Below are 21,316 nucleotides of genomic sequence, written 5' to 3' on the forward strand. Positions count from 1 at the left end.
CAAGCACTTTACAGATGTAACTCGAAAACACACTGGGATCATAATCTGCACACTGACCATTTTTTCTAGAGTATCTTTTTAATCTCAAATAAAAGTGATAGCACATACTGCTGTAAGGCCTTCATTATTACAAATGTTGACATCCGCACTGTACTCCAGTAATTTACTCATGCATTTCTTCTGTCTGAAAAGAAAAAAGACAGTAACAGATAACTATAATAGGAAATGTACAATGGCAACTATTTCACTGAAATACTAAATATAACCAACATTAAGGTACAGATATCAATATTAGATAATAGTGCTCTCTAAAATTTCAAACTAGCGCCAGTATATAAACACTATTATGAAATAAAATAGAAAACTGTTTTTATGACCTAAATAACAGATTAAAGAAAGGACACAATCAATCCATTTACTTTTCTTTTCTCTTCTTTTCTTTTGTTTTCCATTTCATTGGGACAAATTTATCCTTCAGATTGCTGAGGAATGTTTAATGTTGCTAAGTAAATTAAATTACTAGAAATGTCTAGCTTTGGCTAACTAAATGGATTAGCAATTCCATTGAATTGCTTCATTTGAGATTTAAAAACATATACATCTAATGGGTTAGCAATAGACACAACAAATACCACAATGTTGTATTTCTACTTTGCTGATTGTAAAATGTTTAAAATACTAAGAAAAACTGTAACACAAACAAGGTTGGGAGAATAACATGGTGACAAAGCACTTGTTTAGCATGTTTGGGACTCTGGATTCCATCTCCAGTGAGATCAAAATACATAATGGGACAATTGGTAAACTGCATATATATGTACCCCTCTCTACTCACATTTTTAAAATTACATTATGTGGTAAAATGTATCTAACATAAAATTTATCATCTTAAACCATTTTTGTTTGTTTGATGGATTGATTGAGTCTCTGAGACAGGATCTCAATGGGGGGGGGGGGGAGAGAAGGAAGGAAGGAAAGAAAGAGAACAAAGAGGGCAATACAAGATAGCAGAAATGGTGATAAGCAATACGGAAGCTAACAGATATACACTGTCCAACTGACAGAGCAGGTCAACAGATACACACTGTCCACCTGATAGGACAGGCCAAGAGATACACACTGTCCACCTGATAGGACAGGCCAACAGATATACACTATCCATCTGACAAGGACAATTGAGAGAAGCAAAAGAAACCAAACCAGCCAAAAGGACAAAATTCTTACAAGACTTACACTTCAGTACTGATTTCATACTTCATTATAGTTTAAAAAAAAAAAAAAAAAGAAACTTTTTTTGTTGGTTTTGTTTTGTTTCGAGACAAGGTTTCTCTGTGTACCCCTTGCTGTTCTGGAACTCGCTTTGTAGAGCAGGCTGGTCTAAAACTCAGGGATCTACCTCTCAAATGCTAGAATTAAAGGTGTGCACCACACTGCCTGGTTATTAAAGGAGGAAACCTCCTTCAAGGCCTCTTTTTCCTTTATTACATTTTTATTTACCATGTGTGTGGGCCATGGCCTGTCTCTGAAAGTCAGAGGAGTCCTGTAGGAGTCCTACTGTCTTTCCACCAGGTAGGAGTCAAGGATTGAACTTAGCTCATCTGACTTGATCATAGGCACCTTTACCTGGAGAGCCACTTTGCAGGCCCCATAAAAAGCTATTTTTAAAATACCAGGAGCTCCAGAAGTACTGAGTACTTGACTCATTTAGCAAACACTTAGTAAGGACCTCCATATTGTACAAGGCAACCATTCAATAAGCAATAAAAGATAAAATATTGAAGTACTGAATGTCACAAGTATTCTTGGTAGACATAAGAAAGGCATCTAAGAAGAGAATACATTGTCTGCACCTTTTCATCTTGCTGATTGCTAAATGAATTATACATTACCTGCCCTACTTCTGTACCTTTAAAATGCTAATGTATTTTCAATTACTGTTGACAATAATGATCAAAAATACTTTGTATGTTTTACTTAAAAGGCCTTTACTTCAGAAGCACTGTACTTGAACAGTCTTTCTCAAAGAACAATACTCTTCTGTCTTTTGAGTTTGACACCTTGGTCTTCACATACTGTGTCTAGAAGAACTTTTTAATCCCTCTCCTGCACCAAGCTGTCCTTTCCTCTATAGCTGTTCAAAAGCGTTGTAAGATATATAACCATTCAAGAAAGATCTGTCATTATCCTTCCAATATAATCAATGTATCTAAAAAGTAACTTAATAGTTATGTCTTCAGATGTGACACATAACAACATACCTAATGTTCAAACAGTTGCTTACTCAGTATGTGGCTATTTATTAGTGCACGGTTAAATTGGCTCACTCATTAAGTGGGGCAATCAAAGAGACTTTAGCCCGAATACCACAGCTTTCTCCTACCCCACCTAGATATAATTATAGTTCACTATCTTCTTGGTTCGACATATATATGCCTCAAGCTAATGGAATGGATAATTTTATCTCCATAGCCATTTCAGGTATGTAACCACTTCAATTACATACAATGCCTGTTCAGAAAATAAAAATATCTGTAAGATTAATTAAAAGACACACAACAGTAAAGTATACAGAGAAAATTTACAATCTTTGAAAAACATTTTCAAATCCTAAAGTCCTCAAATACTAGATCAAAAACTGATTATCATTTTAAACTTTATTTGAAATGTTTTTTTATTTTCTTAATAAGCAAATGATATATACTTATTAATATCCTCCTGGAATAGGGAATGCTACCAAAATGATGGTTTATTTTAGTATCATTTATATCTTAATACAACCCAGGACCATCTGCTATAACTTAATTTTTTCAAACCTTATTTTTAACGATGGTTCTTAAGCACTTTAGCCTCCCTTCTAGCGCACTACCCACCAGAGGTGGTGGAAAAGAAAGGATACCATGGGAGGGTTGGGTGAGAAATGGACCTATGTAGGAAGGTTCTTTGGAGCAGATCCTATCTGTGTTGTCTGGAAATCAGCAGTTCAGTTCACAGGTCAGGAGCGGCAGGAACATCCACTCACAAACACTTCATGACTATACCAGCAGTCCAGCTCAGCAGTGTTAGGATAGCAAATAAGAATCAGTGACACTACCTAGCAGAGACAGCCAGGCGTCTGCCTCAGCACTATCAGCAAGAGGCACTAGGGCCACCAAGAATGCCAGGAAAAGTTCTCAGTTGCTGTGCCTCTCTCAGCAAAGGTCAGTGGGGACTTGAGAGCAATAAGCACTGTAGAGCAAGCCAAGCTCAGCCTCAGCCTCCATCATGATACTCCCTCCAAACATCATGTACCCTCCATGGGTCTTGCCTCACCACCTCAGCACATGTGTCTGTAACAGCTGACATCACTCTACCAATCAACCCAAGTCTGCTGAAGCAACAAGAAGCCACGGCACACGGCACACCACCACAAGTTTTTTGGTGCATTTCTCTTTATGGAGTCCTGACAAATGGAGCTCAACTATGCAGTATAAGGCAGACCAATACATGTATGTCTTTAGCGAAGAATCCTTCATCACATGTCCTTTCAGGTGCTTGAGTCAGCAGAACATTCTTTCACTTATGTCTGCTTCAGAAAATGTTTCTTCATGGGTCTGCTTAGCCTTTCACCTGTGTCCACATCAGAAAACCACTTCACATGCTTGCTCCATCCAACACAACTGACTGTCCAAAGAACCCTTAACTTTCCACTTCAATGTGTCCTGGGGGTGACACTACCAACAGCAGGATGGATCTACCACAGCAATCATTAATCAAGAAAATGTCCCATAGACCTGCCTACATGCCAGTATGAGTGAAGCATTTCTCAAGTGAAGTTCTCTCTCCAAATAACTTCAGCTGGGTCAAGTTGACAACAGTCTAACCAAAACACAGGACAAAGGCATAGAGATGTAACACTTGAGACATGTGGCAGAAAAAGACAAGAAACACCATAAGCAGCACAGAAGGGCTTAAAATAACACAATAACAATGATATTAATCAATAATGACCAGAATTATCAGGAATAGGCAAACAAATATACCTAATATGCTATCTCTAAGTTTTCACATTTTGGAAACACTAGTATTGTGTTGGTTTGGTTGTTTCATTAAACACATTTACTTAGGAAGCTTTTCACACAGCTGTGATTGTGAATCCCCTGAGACTCCTCTGGCCATGCCTTTGGGGGGATTATCTTGATTTCACCACTTGCTGTGGGCATGCCAACACCAATACCTGATTGAAATCCTGGCCAAACCAAGTAGAGAAAGAGAGCTGAGCTGAGAAGCAGCAGCACCCAGAGCTCCTGCTTCCTGCCTATGAATGTGATGTCATCAGCTTCTTCCAGCTCCCAGCACCCTGACTTTCAAACCAAGATAAACTGACCCCTCTACCACCCCAGCTGTGAATAAAATAAGCCCTTTCTCCCTTAAATTGCTTTTGTCAGAGCACTTTATAAGGGCAACAAGAAAAGCAACTAAGACAACAGTTGAATGAGAAACAAGGTAGGGGCTAGACATTTACATATTGTGTACAATCTCCAGCACTGCCAATAAATAACTAACTAAAATGAAGAATAGCAATAGTATTAGGAGCTACCGTTAGTCATACAATTCACTCTCAAATAATTAGAAACTGTGTAATATATTAATAAATTGTCTCCACTAATAACATAAACTAGACAAGTAGCTTACATTATATTATATAAATGTGTAGCATAATATATTATCTACTACCATATATTAAATATTATACATTAAATATTTAATTTAATATAATATTTATATAATATTAATATAAATATTATATTAAATTAATATTATTATTAAATTAATATTAATATTATTTATATAATATTAATAGTATATATTATATATAATTATGTAACAATAGTTTATATATTATATTACATGGCAAGGCAAGGAATGTAAACATTAACAGAAAAAGAAACAAAAAAATATAAAATAAGACTGTCATTATATCCAAATAATAATAAATATTCATTTACAAAAGGAAAACTATCAGAAAAATTCAATAAATTATTAAGTACAATCATCATTTGCAAATTCAATAAAATTATCTGAGACCAATTTTAAGGAGAAAAGTAGACAAATATCCTTAAAAGACTAAAAATTGTTACAAAAATACACACAACATCTTTGTAATTTTTCTCAAGATAAACGTTAGAAAGAAAAGAAAAAAAAAAATCAAGACTGAGTTCCTTGAAAACTTCCAGGACTGACGATGCACCATTATGAAAACAAAGCCTACCCGTTTCTGGCAGCAAGATGAAGGGGTGTACAGCCTGAAATATCTTGGTAGTTAGGGTTTGCTCCTTTCTTTAACAGAAGAACCAAGCATTCCACAGATCCACAGCTACAACAATATAAAAGACAATCAGATACATGCAACAGACAGCCATAGTATATAGACAAGATTTTAAAAAATCAAGCACTATTTTTTAAGGTCCCAATTTACCTACCACTTAACTCATAACAAAAATGAATTACCCTCCACCTTCAAAATAATAGTTCAAATAAAGTAAAATGAACAATCAGTTTCTGAAAGAAAAGAAACAATACTCTTGACTTTCTGGCTTTCCGGGAGCTAGTTAATCATGAACAATTAGTGAACACTGCCACCTAAATCCTCAAAGGAAGCCTGGGATCAGTCAGTGCCGGGCTGTGGGTAAAAACACACTCCCACCTAGGTAAGCAGTATAAAATGCTGAGTCCACAGACATCCACCAGGCCCCTTTTATCCCTGAGAGTGGTAAGGTAACAGAGATGTTGGTGAATACACACTCTACACATATCCCTGAGAGTGGTAAGCTAACAGAAACGTTGGTGACTACATACTCTACGCATATCCCTGAGAGTGGTAACAGAGATGTTGGTGAATACACACTCTACACCTATCTCAGAGTGGTAAGCTAACAGAGACGTTGGTGAATACACACTCTATGCATATCCCTGAGAGTGGTAACACAGATGTTGGTGACGTGAATACACACTCTACACATATCCAGACAACGGCTAAGCCTCACCTAAAGCAATCATCAAGCACCTGAACATGAGACATGAATTCCATATCAAGGCTAACAATTTATGAAGCACAGCACATCAAGGGCTAAACAGGACCCAGCCCCCTTAGCTGGCAACTCATCTTTCCCCAGAGCTGCTGTAAGGCAGCTGATCCAAAGCTTCCACCCTTACTCTAGATCAGAGTTTAACACCAAATATTTCAGGCTTACTTTGCTGCAATGTGAAGCAAGCTTCTCTTCACACGTCCAAATGCATAATTGACATCAAATTTTGAATTTGATAGGAGTTCAGAAACAGACCTATACCCCCCCAAAAAAATAAAGAGCTGATGATATATAAGTAATAACAACATTTTTAAAACATAGTAAATCAAGGTGAGAGCTCTTTAACAACAGTTACTAATTCCAACAGTTTTCTATCTGAAGAACGACAGACAGTCAATACAACACTGTTCAAAGACCAGCAAAGAACAGCATGGCACAAACCTAAGCAGCTGCGCCCCCTCACCTGTGCTGATCCGCCATCACCATCGGCATGAGTGTGTAAACAGCAGTCTCATTATCTGAGTAACAAACACAAAAAGAAGTCAAGTATCCCCTACTTTTACAATAGATGATATCAACAATTACAGGTTTCCAGCTGTACACGGCAGTGAAGAGGTCCTGCAAGGCAGAACACCAAACACACTGCAAATTTCATGACACCACACTCTCTCATCTCCTTTGCTGTTTATGCCTCCTACACTACCACAGAAAAACTTAACTTGTGGGTATAAGACAAAATTGGAGAGCTAGTCTCTCCTGTAACTTTAACAAGTGACATTTTCATTCCAAAAAAAATGGGCTTTTTAGACATGTTTTATTGTTTAAGCATAATTAGAGAAATTTTTAAGAAATTTAGGAAATTTTAACACCCCAGTTTTAAATATTAGGGTATTAAAAGATATGTGTGTGCTAAAATAATTCTAAAATCTTAACTATATGTCAGGCTTGGTGGCTCTATCCATAATCACAGTACTCCAGAGGGGGAGGCAAGAGGACTATTACACACTGTTCCAGGACAGCCTGTGTAACACCTTTTCTCCTCCCCCCACCCACCCACCCCTAAAAAAAAAGAGGGAAATGAGTATTTTAAGAGACAGAAGTAGAGATGGTAAAAGAACAAATACATATGAAAACAAAAGGAAAAACACTGGCGAAGGATAGGCTTAGCTGGGATAAACAGCAGGGAGATGGGGGACTGGAGAGGGAAGGAGGAGGGACAAACAAAACCAAATACGTGTGAAAATGGAAAAAAAAATAAAACCTGGACGAATGGAAAGATGTCTCAGGGCTAAAGAACACCTGATGCTAGAGGGAAGACCCAGCATCTGGATCCTGGTACCCACGTCAGGTAGCTCACAGATCTGACCTCTTCTGACCCCCACGGCCACTCAAACACGTATAGTCACACAAAGCAGACAGTCAGACAGACAGATAGACAGACAGATGAACATCTTTACTCAAAAAGAAACCTTAACTATGTACTTCCTGCTTTACATTCCTAAGACATATTCATATGTTTCTGGATAAAAGTACAAACAATGTGCCTCAAACGGTAAAAATCAACCTCTACCAGGCTGAGAAGACGTCTCTGCGTGCGGAAACAGCGGCTGCACAGGCATGAGGAGGCTCTGAGTTCCGAACCCCAACACCCACCCATCTAAGAGCGCACCCAGAACCCTCAGCACTGCCACATACAGACAGTTGCAGAGGCTTGCTGTCCACCCATTCAGTCTACCCTCCAGGTCCAATGGGATACTCTTAGCTCACAGAAACAGGGCGGAAGTCAGTGGCCTCTGTACACACACACAGTCAGTGTCTGAGATGCCACATTGCATTTATGTTGTTTTCAGCCAGTGTTTTGAACTTATTCCTTTTTTTTTTAACATTACTAACGGTATCATATTATTTTAGAAATTTTACTTAGCCTTTAAAATATTGAGGCTTATACCAAAATATCTCCCAAAAATTACAATGGAAAAAGAATAAATTTACAGTAAATACCCCAGCACCTAGCACTTTAATGGACTGATAATAGGCAATATCATTACAAATAACTCCTACAACCCACAGAAAAGGCCATACTCCCCAAAGTGTGTGACCTCACTGGGATCATCAGAAGACACCTGACAAAACCAAGCAACACTGCAAAATGCATAAGCAGCCCTCCTTACAGTGATCAGAAGAAGCACTGGGGAGACTAAAGAAGCCAACCAACTGTGATGGAGCATCCTGGAGTACATGCTAAAGCACCAGCAGTGGGAAAGCTGAACTCTAGAGAGTCTGCGGGGTAGTTCACAGTGACATTGTGCACATGGTAATTTCTTAGATTGATAACTGTACTATGGTAGTCCAAGATACTGAAAGGAAAGCTGGATTCTCTATAAGACTAAAACAGCCAAAATTGCCTTTTGTTTCTGATACATATTTTTCTCTCTGTGATAAAAACAAATACAACATTAGCCATTTTCAAGTAAACAACTCATTACTATTAACACTATTCACATGGTTGTGCAACAGAGTTCAACCTATTTCTAGATGTTTTTAGAGACATTAAGGTTTTTTGTTTGTTTGTGATAGGGTTTCTCTGTGTAACAGCCCTGGCTATCTTGGAACTCTCTATGTAGACAAGGCTGGCTGCAAATTCACAGAGTTATGCTTATGTGTTTACCTCCCAAGTGCTGGGACTAAAGGCATGCACCACTACACCAGGCCTGACACATTAAATCTTGAGAGATGAATCAGGTAATCATAATGTGCTGACCATGAAGACTGACTTCAACAAACCAATCTGAAGAGCTGAGACGCTGGCCATGGGAGACGGCTCACAGAGCATGAGAGAAGCCCTGTGGCTTCTCTTTGATCTCCAGCTCTAACACACATTTTTGAGAGAGAAAAGAAATAAACATGTACTGGTTAAGAACAATTAAAAAAAAAAAAGACTGCTAACTGTATTGATGCTGATAATGGCATTATGATTATGTTTTAAAATATATATGAAGAAATAAAGGACTGAGTCATATATAGGAATATAGAAATGTATTACCATTTCATTATTTTACTATTTGTGAGTTATTAATCAACATTCCCAAATTCAGCATGCAGATATAAATCTTCAACTACAAAAATAATACTTTAATAATCATTATCTTTCTTTTGGGGGATGTGGGTGAGACTGGATTTCAACAGGCTGGCCTTAACCAAAGCTAGCTTCCTGCCTCCACCAAAAGTATCACAGTTGCCTTATAAAATAGACACTATGGTCCCTATCTCTCCCCTAAAAAGCCACCTGTGTAATGTTGGCATTTAAGTGACTGATTCCAGAGCCCCAACAGTACATGTTACATAATAGCCAGGGTCCTCTCTACACAACACCAAAGGGCCTGCAATACAATTCTCTTCTTAATATATACACTATACTCTAATCACTTTATCCATTTCTTTAAAATGCTGATTGTACCTCAGTGAACTGTTGTTACTAAGTACCAACAGGTCATCATCAGGACTGAAAATACTGTCCTAAGTACTGCTGACGTCATGGCACTCTTTCTCACACTACCCACTTGCAGCTTCTAAACCATGATAATTCCAATTAAGTCACCTCATAATGAACTGTCAGAAACAGGTAATACCTGTACATGTGAATCTAAATGTTTTAATCATGATAGTACAAGCCTACCACGACAGCACGCCTACAATCTCAGTATTTGGAAGGCTGAGTCAAGAGGATTTGCCTTGAGTTTGAAATCAACTTTTGAGTACCAGGCCAGCCAAGACTACAATGACTCTGTCTCAAGAAAACAAAACAAACTAAAGCACACAACTTAAGTGAGCATCAAAAGGTTTGCATTAATTATATTTATAAAGCTTTTATTTATATTAAAGTTTAGACACAGATCTTATATTTTTAAGTCACATCAACCTTCTAACGATACAGATCACAACCAGACATGGTATCTCACACCTTTAATCTCACCCAGCACTAAGTTCGAGGTCAGCCTGGTCTACACAGAGTCTCAGGACATCTGGGGCTACATTTGGTGACCCTATGTCTCTCAAAACAAGATAGATATAGATGGAAGGAAAGATGGACAGACAGATAATAGATCACAAACATTAACTGTAAGGATAATAAAAATAACAACTGTAATGTTAAAATAAGACTATCGAAGGGCTGCTCTTTCAGAGTCTGCAGGCTCGATTCCCAGCACCCACATGGCTGCTCTTTCAGAGTCTGCAGGCTCGATTCCCAGCACCCACATGGCTGCTCTTTCAGAGTCTGCAGGCTCGATTCCCAGCACCCACATGGTGCTCGATTCCCAGCACCCACATGGTGGGTCACACTGTCGCTAACTCTAGTTCCAAAGCATCTGACACTCTCTTCTGTCTTCCACCATCACTAAAGTGTACAACATTTACATTTAGGCAAAAATACCCATACGTATAAACTAATTAAAAATTTTTAAGAGACTAAGAAATACTACACTAAGTATATTTGTTCTCAGTTACTTCCTTCTCCACATTCACAAAGATACCCTGAAAAGTATCAATAGAACACTTTCTAAGAGATGAGAAAATCAGATAGGTTGGCCACTTTTATTAATATGGTTTTAGAACTAAATTACGCAACACAAGAGTATAAAGACTGTCCGTTCATTTCCTCTTCAAACTTACGATATTTTCTCTTAATCTGTCTTGAAAGAAAGTTGTTCAAAAGAGTACTCCCTTCTCATTCCATCCTTGTATTTGTATATCAGAAAGTTGTACGACAAGAGTCCTCCCCTCTCATTCCTTCCTTGGATTTGTCCTTCTCCTTTACTACCTGCAGGATTTGCTTTTATGTTCCAGGATTCTTCTCCAGCATTTGTCCAGCCTGAACCCAGTGATTCCACCTCGCTGAGGTGAATGACCAGAGGCAGCTGAGCCATTAGCCTTTCCTCACTACACCATGTAGGTGACATCTTCCCTCCTGTAGACCTAGATTACTTTACCAATCTGCTGGCCTCTGTAATGTCCTCATACAGCCTGGCCCTCACCATCCTTTCAAATGGGCACAGACAGAAAGATCATCAGACTTCTGCTCTTCAAAGTGGGAAAGACATATCTTCCTCCACACGTGAAAAGGACACTGAAATGCCTCTTACAGTTCCTGCTTTGGTCAGAAATCACAATGAACTTCAATCTGACTGCTGCTCCAACAATGACCACAAAAGGGGAAAGATGTGGTGGTGGTGGTGGTGGTGGTGGTGGTGCTGGTGGTGGTAGTGTCGTCGTTGTTTTAAAGGCTGGCAGTAGTTATTCTGACCATGATTCAAATACATATGCTAAAATGCACTCAAATTCTAGCCTATTAAACAACCTGCCTTCAATGTAAATTTAGTTTTCTCCATAGTACATAATACACATGAGCCTTCTAAAGCTCACAGAGAAGCCGTATCTCAAACTTAATTTCTTTGCCTCTGTGAATTTTCTGTCACACTTTGTTATCCCTGCATGGGATGACTCAACCACACACTCTCCATCACTCACTAGTAATATAAGGGGACCTCCCAGTATCCCAGTCAGTATATCATGATATACATATTCATGATATACATGATATCATGATATACATATTCATGATATACAGCAAAGTTAATTTTAGGGTAAAAGCTGATTAGAAACATACTTTAACAATTTTTTTCTAGTTATAATTAGATATTTATTGACTATTAAATTCTAACAAAGCAAAAAATATTGATTTCTTAGTTTTAGAAAGACCTTAGCACTTCTGTTCAGTCTTTATTATTATCTGTGTGTTCAAAAGCATGCTTGTGGGGGTCAGAGGACTACTCTGTGGAGTCCGTTCTCTCTGTCTGTCTCTACCTGAGGTCTAGGGATCAAACTCAGGTAGCCAGGTTTGGGGAGAGGGCAAGCCCCTTCACAGACAGACCCATCTCACCAGCCCCTGTTCAGCCTTGAAATGCAACCACAATAATTTGTATTTTTAGAATTCACTGAACATGATATACCTAAAAGAGCCAAACTAAGAGAATTCAAAAAGATTCACCAAAACAAAGATAAATTCAAAGAACAAAATGAACAAATTCACTGTAGTCAAATGATTTGTAATCAAAGTGATGTAAGTAATGTGCCATTTTTGCCTAGCAACAAGAGGAAACACTTTATTTTTAATTGTAATATTCAAGACTCTGATCACAAGACTGCTGACCAGAACTTCCCAAAAAACAGGTTAAGAGACTGGTAATTAAAGTCTTTTAAATGTTGGTTATGTAATTAAATCCTGCTCGTCTTCTAGAAACAAACCCTAAGGAAGCAGATGACTAAGTCTTAAGGACTTAAAGCTGCTCCTCATAAAATCAATAAAAAAAATTTAAAATTTAAAAAAGCAAGTTTTCTTTCATTCATCCTACCAAGTCCTGCCAAATCATTAAATATATTTATGGTGTTTTCTAAACACAAAACAAGACACTGTTTGAAATATGTTAGGTAAAAATGCTAACACTGTTTACTATTAGGAATGGAATGACAAATTTTTCTTTATTTTTATTATCAAATTGTTCTACAATTAAAATATGTGAATATTTAAAACCAGGAAATATTATCAAAACTTTTTATACCTTATTTATGCAAAACGCTGGATACACATTACCAATACAAAATAGCAATGTCTATAACCTACGCACATAGTCTCCATCAACTGTCATCAATAGATGACATCAGAAAATACGTGAGACTAGCCCCTAGTGAAAGATTCACAGATGGAAATAGAGAAAAAGTTGAAGCTGATGTTTACTTCCTGAAACTAAGATTGTTCTAAATTAATTGCTTCATTCTAGCAAAGTAACAAATACAAAAATATTTTTGAGAAACAGTTGCCACAAATTTTCCCTACTTAGAATCATAAAGAATAAAACTTTTCCAAAAAAAAAAAAGTATCCCCAAATTCACCAACTCCACATTTCTTTTCATCACTCTCTTTAGCTAACTAAAACTTAGTTTGGCATGGGGTGGGGCAAACTAAGCAGGGCAAGGTAGGCGAATGCCTAGAATCCAAATTCTTGGAAGGCTGAGGCAGGAGGCTCTCACGTTTGCAGCCAGCCTCGGTTACAAACATAACTGCCACCTCTCACTACCACGAAAACGTCTGATTTCACAAGGCACCAAACAACGCCCCCACCCCCGCCTCATCTCCTTTATTTGGAGTTTTCCAAACCAAAAGTTCAGAACAGAGCTTTTATCCCTCTGTGTGAATTCACCCCCATTTCTCACCCAGCCCACTCAACACAGGTCTGCAGGACTAAATGATGGAGGCAGACAAGCCTACAGCAGGAATGCCTACTACACCAACCGAGCTTCACAAATACCTGTCTGGTGGCTGCTGACAACCTTTGTCTACTGCCAAAACCCAGCTGCGCCCCGTATTTAAAATAAGTACGAGCCCGCCTACCTCACTCTGAAGCTTAAGCAAACCCAGCGCGTCCCCAGCCCGCGCCCCTGCGAGGCGCCACCGCACCCTTCCCCGGTGCGGGCCGGTCCCCGCGGGCATTTCCGCTGGAACCGAACCCCACGGGGCAGCCCATCCCCGCCCCCGCCCCCGCCGGCAGCGCCCCCGCGCCTCCCGCCGACTCCCCCCCAACCCGCCGCCAGCCTCAGAAAAGTGCAGCGCGCGTTCTCCCGGCGTCTCACCCTCGGGCAGCTCCACGGTGCGCGCGCGGCGCAGCGAGCGCGTCAGACGGTTGAGCTGCTCCATCGCTCTCTCCATCCTCGGCGCGGCCTCCGCGAAGCCCACGCCGCGCCCGCGGCCTCCGCGACCCGCGCCCTACATCCCGGCACAGGCCGGGCCCGCGGGCGAAGGTGCTCGCTCGCCGCGGCCGGCGCTCGGGAACACTAGGATGCTAAGCCGAATCAGTCCGCGGCACCGACGGCTGCCAGCTAGACAGCCCCGGGGTGGGCACCAGCCGCCGCCTCCGCTCGCTCGCGCCTTTCCTGCCGCGGCCCCGCTTCCCTCCTGGGCTCGCGAAGCCTTCTGGGAACTGTAGTTCCGAGCTGGCTGGGCCTTACTCCCCGACGGAGCCCCGCCTCTATGGCCTCTGAGCAGTGATCCGTAGTTAGGTTGAGCAATTTGTGGAAATACTTTCTGGGCTTTCACATGCCCTCTTGTTCTTCCCTCCAAAGTTGTACAAGAGCATCCTCCCTCGGTTCTTTTTTTTTTTTTTAAGATTTATTTATTTATTTTATTTATGAGTACGCTGTCGCTGTATTCAGACACACCAGAATAGGGCATCCAATCTCATTACGGATGGTTGTAAGCCACCATGTGGTTGCTGGGATTTGAACTCAGGACCTCAGGAAGACCAGTCAGTGCTCTTAACCGCTGAGCCAAGAGGGACCCTACCTGGACCTCCAAACAGGCTGTAGGTGTTGTGTGACTCATCTTCCCGGTTTGGTCTTCCGAACATCATGCTGGTGAGGTTTCTTCTCCACAGCCGAGGAACTCTTCTTCCTCCAACAGGGCTTGCCTTCACTCCTACCTTGCTCTAGAAGCTGTGTCTAGGGCAGTCTGCGACCACACTCCTGCTCTGTGCCCTTTTAAGGCCTCAAGAGGCATGGGGGGTGTGGCCTAGATACCAAGAGCCAATCACTCAATGGAGATGGCTCCACCTGAGTTTCAGATAGGTCTCTTTCTGCCTAGCTTATCCTACGTGTCCTGGCACTTTTAGTCAAGGCTACAGAAGGGAAAGTAGGTAAGAGTGTCCCCACCCACCTGAGAGTGGGTGACCCAGAGAGGACTTCGGGGGATGCACTTTGTGTGCTTCTCTGTGCCCGTGTGTGAACACAGATTCATTTGTTCCTTAAAATGATTCAGTGGCTGTGGTGCTGCTAATCCAGTATGGGCTGCCTACCAATGGAAGACCCAAGCATCTAGTAGTTATTTAGCCTACAAAGCTGGAGGTCTCAGCTGAGATTCACTCTACACTGTTTACTGCTGCCCCCTCCCCCACTCCCAAATAGGCTCTAATCCCAGGAAAGGAACAGGCTAGGTCATGAGGCTGAGGTTACCTGGACAAGGACAGAAGCTTCCGTTTTCCCTGGACTTACACAGGCTTCCATACTGATTACAGGGAGGTGTTTTGGGGTGTCTAATGTGAGTTTTGGAGTAGGGAAAATTTTGGGAAAGCAAACATGTTTCAGGTGTAACAAAACTAACAGGCAAACAAAGCAGTATGCTAGGCAGTGCATGGTGCCTCAGGCCTTTAATCCCAGCCCTGGAGAGACAGAGGCAGATAGAGCTCTGAGTTCAAGCTCACCCTGGTCCTGGTAATGAGTTCCAGGAGAGCCATGGCTTTGTAGAGACACTCTGTCTCTAAACCATCACACAGACAATGTGCATTTGACAGGCCTTGGTCATATATCCTGTTGTCTTGAAGTGTGAGAGAATGCAGTAGTGTGTTTTGTGATTGACTTTTTGATTATTTTGGAGGCTTGGTCTCCTCATATTATTCTGTATATCTTTGTGTTTCTGTGTTTTTAGGTATCTATGTATCTTTTTTATCCATGTCTTTATATATTTGTTTATCTATTTTTCTATATAATTTTTGATAGATATATTCACTTGTAATTGAGATACTTGTTGTGTTCAATGTACTTTGCAAGTTTAAACTTCTTAGAGATCAACCTATAGACCCTTGGCCCTTAATAGCATGTGAATCCAATTTAAGATTGGTTCTGCCATCCATCAGCCAACATTTTTGGCCTGGCTACTAGAGTACCAGCTTCCGTTCTGATGTAGCTAGTTCCTGATTATGTCTATAGTTTATATGAGAACTGGGAACTCTTAGGAAATGTATTCAGAAATCTACGTGTACTTTTTTCTTCTCCCCTGTCTCTTCTAAAGCAGTACCAAGACCTGTTCTGAACAGGTTTTGGGCCCAACTCCATGAGTCCTAACTCTCCCCTTGGAAGCCCACAGTAGGATTCAGAAAAGTCAATTATTAAAAAGAGCATGTATCAGTTCCAAAATAAATAGAGACAAAACGCATTCCCAGTTGTTGCAAGGTGTCAGCCACAGTCACACTTTTTGTCCCAAGTAGACAATAAAAATCTGGAGAGACAGTTCAGCAGGATACTGCAATCAGCCTGAGTTGGACCCTATCAGAATTTGATCCAACAAATGGCTTTGCAGGTGTAACTGTACCAAGGTCATATTTACAGTGCTGAGGTTGAACTAAGGTCCCATTGCTTTGATCTTGACAGTCTTTGCCAGAGCTCCATCCAGCTCATGTGCAAAAAAACTTGAAGAAAAGGCTTACACCTGTCTTATCCTGCAAGATGGAACTAAACTGAAGTCATTTTGAATAAAACCTCCATTTTGAACAGTGGTTAAATAAAATTTCAGTTCCCTAGACCTCTCTGGGTAGCTCACATCCTCCTTGGCAGAAAGAGATTTGTAGGTAGGCAACTGACTTCCTGGTTGTCAAGTTGCGACATGAATGCTAGGCAAGTTGCCCCACTACCATTGAGTAAGCCAACCAATTGGAACAGAATACGTGAGCATGCTCCTAAGGGAGTCTCATCCTTAAACCCTGATTGGTGGCATAACTTGGTACAGATTTTTGTGGATTTTGGGCTTAAAATATATCATGAGCTCCTAAGGTTTTTTTTCAGTGTCCCTGATTCATCAGTCACAGCCTGCATTGAATAAATTTGTGTCATCTGCTTACTAAGATGAACCTTTGAAGATGCAGTCAGGTCCTGAGTCTGTGTGGTTGTCCCTCACCAGTCAAATTTTGCTGCCTAATTCAAATAAATCTCTTGCTTTGTTGGAGTTTCATGACTTCTTGGGTCATTTTTGTTTTTTGGACTCCAACAATTCAGATCTTATACTAGGTACCCCAGGTGCAGACAACAACCTCTGTCTGAGCCCCAGCTCCTCCTGAATAATTGCTCTGGGTGCTCCCGTCATCTCTCCAGTCCTACCTTTTTAGGACAGAAATGGCACTGAAGGTCATTGTCTGTATACCTCTGGGTACTTCACCCACCCCACCCTTTTTTTCTGTTTTCCAGGATTCCAAAATTAGTCCCTTCATTCAAGATTCAACATGGACACCCCATACTGAAGCCTTCATAGAGACCCATCTCCGAATTCTCCAGGGGTTCAGTCCTGAGTTGTATTTTGCCTAAGGATACTGATAACAAACACACTCTTTGTGATACTGTCAGTGTTTATCTTTCAATTAATAATTTGACTCTGTTCACATTTGTTTATCTCAAATTAGCAACTGACATCTTTCTTCCCCTCCAAGGAAACAAGACTCTTACCATCCTGTGTTTTCTTCTGAGAAGCTCCTAGCATTCTGTGTGGATGTCTGGAATCTTGACTTGATCTCAGTGTCTTTTTTTTTTAAATCTGTGCTTTATTAGACTTGGCAATAGCTCTCACACATGACTGCCACATCACACCTGACCTACATAATTTCTTTCTGGATGCATTTCCTTATAATTTTCTTCTTCAGCTTCTATAACATGTGACTCAGAGCATGCCGTCTTTTATGTTCTCCTTTTATTCTTTGGTGACGTTTGAAGGTTTTGAATGTTTTGATTGACAGTCTGTTTGGGTTTAGAATTCCAGGTTGCAGTCTTTGCCCTTAGTTTCTTGTTTGCTTGGTCCTTGTCACTTAATTTACCTCTTTCCTCTCTTTTGCTGCTGAGAACTGTGATTTTTATCAGAATCTGTCTCTTTATAAATATTCCCTTTTCTGCTTGGGAACTAACAGGATTTCCCTCTTCCTTTGATATTTCGACCTGTCACTGGGTTGTAATTACACCTTTTTTTTTCTCCTGCAGAGGTTGTTCTGCTACATGCTTAGTGTGACCTTTCCACTTGAAGTTTAAATTCTTTCTTCAGTTTCAAACATCTTACACATTCATTATGTTGATTAATGAGCTGCTGATTTTACCAAAGAAGCCCATTTCTGATACATATCATAGTATTCAGCTAGAAACAGCCAAGATGATCTTACAGAAGAATGAAGTTGGGGGAATTTACAATGCCAGAAGTTAAATCCTACTAAAGATACATCAAATACGTCAGCATGGTATTTATGTAGAAGCAAATAGCTAATGAAATAAAACACGGGGTCCATACACAGACCATAACCATGTGCAGCAGAAGCATGGATAGCATGCAGGTTCAATGCAGTAATGAAGGGCTTTTCAGCTAATGGGATTGGAGTTCACAGGTTCACATATTAGAGAGAAATACACAGTTCAGGCATCAAACTGCATGTGAATTTGCAATGATCACAGACCTAATTTAAATGACAAAATAGTAAGGCAACTTAAAGAAAAACATACTTTATTTCTTATATTGATATTTTTTATATGACATAAAATTAAAGGAAGGTAAATAGCATAAATATTGAATTTTCTAGAATGTCTTGCAACTTTCTGCAGATCCAAAGTTATATTTAAATAAACATAAAAGAAAATAGGACAGTTTCCCTAACTTTGAGATATCCAAAGATTACCTAATGAGACAGTTAATGTTGACTGTCAATCTGAGGAGTACCTGGAGTCGCCTGGGAAACAGGACTCCAAGCAGACCAAGAGGGATTATTTAATTCAGGTTATCCTGGACAAGCCTGTGAGGGATTTCTTAATTTAATTGAGGTGGAAAAATACACCCTAAAGGAAGGCGGGACAAATCCCTGAGATTGAGTCCTGGACTTCAGGAAAAGGTGAGCTGAACATGATGTTTATAGGCCTCCTTTCCTGACTGCCTCAAGTTCTGGTCACTAGGAATTCCCTGCCATGGTGAACTAAAACTGTGAGCCAGGATAAACCCGCCCCCTCCTCCTCCTCCTCCCTCTTCCCCCTCTCCTCCTCCTTGTCCTCCTCTACTTCCTCCTCCTTCTTTTGAGACAAGATCTTTCCACGTAGTCCTAGCTATCCTGGAATTTGATATGTAGTCCAGTTTGGCCTGGAACTCACAGAGATCCTCCTGCCTCCTTAGAGCTGGGATTAAAGGCATGCTCTGAGGTCAAATCAGTTAGGACTCACAACACTTTTGTCAAACAAGCTGAAAGACCCCCCCAACCCACTCAAAGAGCACTGTAACATTGAGTACTTAGGAATACCTGGAAGGTAGAAACTAAAGAGAGGCAATGAGGAGAGAGAAGCACCAATTAGACTGACTTGGTCATTGTCTCTCACACCCCAGGATGGAAATACCTACCTCACCATATCCCATAACTAATTACAATTAAATGATATCTAAATTTTTAAATTAAAAAAGTCAATGTTGCAGTGAAAAAGAATAAGTCCTTCAAATTATCAACTTCAAGCATAAAATGTGATATATTATGATCTCAGTCTGTGCTTCGGGAGCAGATGCATGAACATCCACGCCCAAGAAGGGAAGTGGCACACTCTCATACCCACCACAGAAAAAACAGATCTAATTGGATCAAAGGACACAAAGTGGCAGGCCTGGTGGCTCATGCCTTTAATCCCACCATTTGAGAGGCAGAGGTAGGCAGATCTCTGTGAGTTGGAAGCCAGTGTGGTCTACAAAGAGAGTTCCAGGACAGACAGGGGGCTACTTCACAGCCCCTGAATCATGAAAAAATAAAATAAAGGGCACAAGCCAATGCTGGGAACTACAAAGTTATAAGTGTATAGAGAGCACAGTGAAACTACCCAACTGAACCACCCCATGAGTAAAAAGAAAGTTGTATTGGGGATCACATTACCCAGGCCAAGGCCAGGATTAACGAGAAGAGGAAAATAGTGGAAAAGCCAACAGTTTATATCACAGCAGAATGGTGCCTTTGAGCTGACACAGGCTGTTTGGATTGACCAGAAATGATGCCCTTGACCAAGGTAGTTGATCTTTGGGACAGGTTAAGGGAAGCTCCGGGTAAACAGAAGCCCAGCTTTAGGCCTCTGTTGGGCAATAACAATCCTTCTGTTGACTTCGTGAAAGTTCTTCTGTTTATGACATTGTCTCCAGCATTGCCATTTGGGAGAGGAGGCACTTAGGACCTAATAGGATATGTGGGAAGTACCTTTAGGGCTGTGTGTTAGCTATGACTACCAAAGCATGAGCAACTAGAGAACAGCTTTCAGCTGGGCTTCCCTCACCCTGAACTCAATCAAAAAGCCTGAGCTTCAAAGGATAATTGTCTAGCCAGGCGAGATAAAAGAACATACCTTTAATCCTAGCACTGAGGAAGCAGTGTCTGATCTGCTGGTGTCAAGATCACCCAGACAGAAAATCCTGAATTTAGCAGGGAAAGGGGGCTTAGAAAACATGATGGGCCTAGAAGGCACAGGCATTTAATCCCAACACTCAGGAGAAAGAGGCAAGTGGATCTCTGTGAGTCTGAGGACAGCTTGGTCTACAATACAAGTTTCAGGCCAGCCTGGGCTCCATAGTAAGACCTGCCTCAAAACCAAACCAAATGGTAATAGGTTGATCTTGTATAGGACCTGAGTTTGGTTCCCAGCACCAACAGGTGGCTCACAAACATCTGTGACTCCAGATCCAGGGTGCCTGATGCCCTGTTTTGCCTCTGTGGACACCAGGCATGCACATGGAACAGACAATCCCACCGGGTGAAAATAAGACCACTACCACAATTTTGAGCCAAATTTGAAGGAAGCTTTATCATCCAAGTACCCTCAAGAGTTGGCTAGCAACTACCTCCTAAATCAGGTTTAAAAAATCAGCCCAGAGTCCATTTCTTGAGCTTCTTTTAAGGAGGAAAATCACAAGTAATTACAAAGCAGGTTTACAGAAGAGAGACAATGGGACAATAAGAAAGTACAGAACACAACTTCAGAGAGACATTGGATAATTTTTTTTAATGCTGAATTAAATCATGCTGTATGTTTTAAAGATCTGTGGACCGCACAGTGGAAACTGGATATGTGTTACATTGGGGAAGAGGTTTTGTCTTTGTTTCCACAGGAGAAGAAAAGCTGTGGTCACCACCAAGATTGATAGATAAACATTATATTTGAACAAGAGAGATCTCCTGAATAAAAAGAGGTGATAATTCATCAGACAAGTTGGTCATTCAGTCCAAACTAATTTATAAAGACTAACAAATGTCTTTCATTTGTTCAGGCATGAAAAAAATTGTTTTTCAATGATAACTTACCAAAGACATAATTGCCTTACTGGCATGAAATGAAAATTGGTTCTCTCCTCCTCCTCCTCCTCCTCCTCCTCCTCCTCCTCCTCCTCC

At 40.6% G+C, this 21,316-nt stretch overlaps 1 protein-coding gene across 3 annotated transcripts in view; it reads right to left on the reverse strand.

Moving 5' to 3' along the window:
- Window positions 1-14,081, reverse strand: part of Hace1 (HECT domain and ankyrin repeat containing E3 ubiquitin protein ligase 1) — a 106,201-nt gene extending 92,120 nt beyond the window's left edge. The window contains exons 1-5 of one of the 3 annotated variants that reach the window (XM_028775807.1): window positions 13,752-14,081; window positions 6,529-6,583; window positions 6,231-6,320; window positions 5,249-5,353; window positions 109-184 (exon numbers count right to left, since the gene is read on the reverse strand). In XM_028775807.1, the coding sequence (XP_028631640.1) occupies window positions 109-184; window positions 5,249-5,353; window positions 6,231-6,320; window positions 6,529-6,583; window positions 13,752-13,827 (402 nt within the window). In that variant the 5' untranslated portion in view covers window positions 13,828-14,081. Of the gene's footprint in view, window positions 1-108; window positions 185-5,248; window positions 5,354-6,230; window positions 6,321-6,528; window positions 6,587-13,751 lie in introns of those variants that run through there. The other 2 variants (XM_028775808.1, XM_028775809.1) reach the window with 2 other exon arrangements.
- Window positions 14,082-21,316: the final 7,235 nt, after the last annotated feature.

Source organism: Grammomys surdaster, unplaced genomic scaffold, assembly GCF_004785775.1.
Source record: "Grammomys surdaster isolate TR1022 unplaced genomic scaffold, NIH_TR_1.0 261, whole genome shotgun sequence".
Taxonomy (NCBI): Eukaryota; Metazoa; Chordata; class Mammalia; order Rodentia; family Muridae; genus Grammomys; species Grammomys surdaster.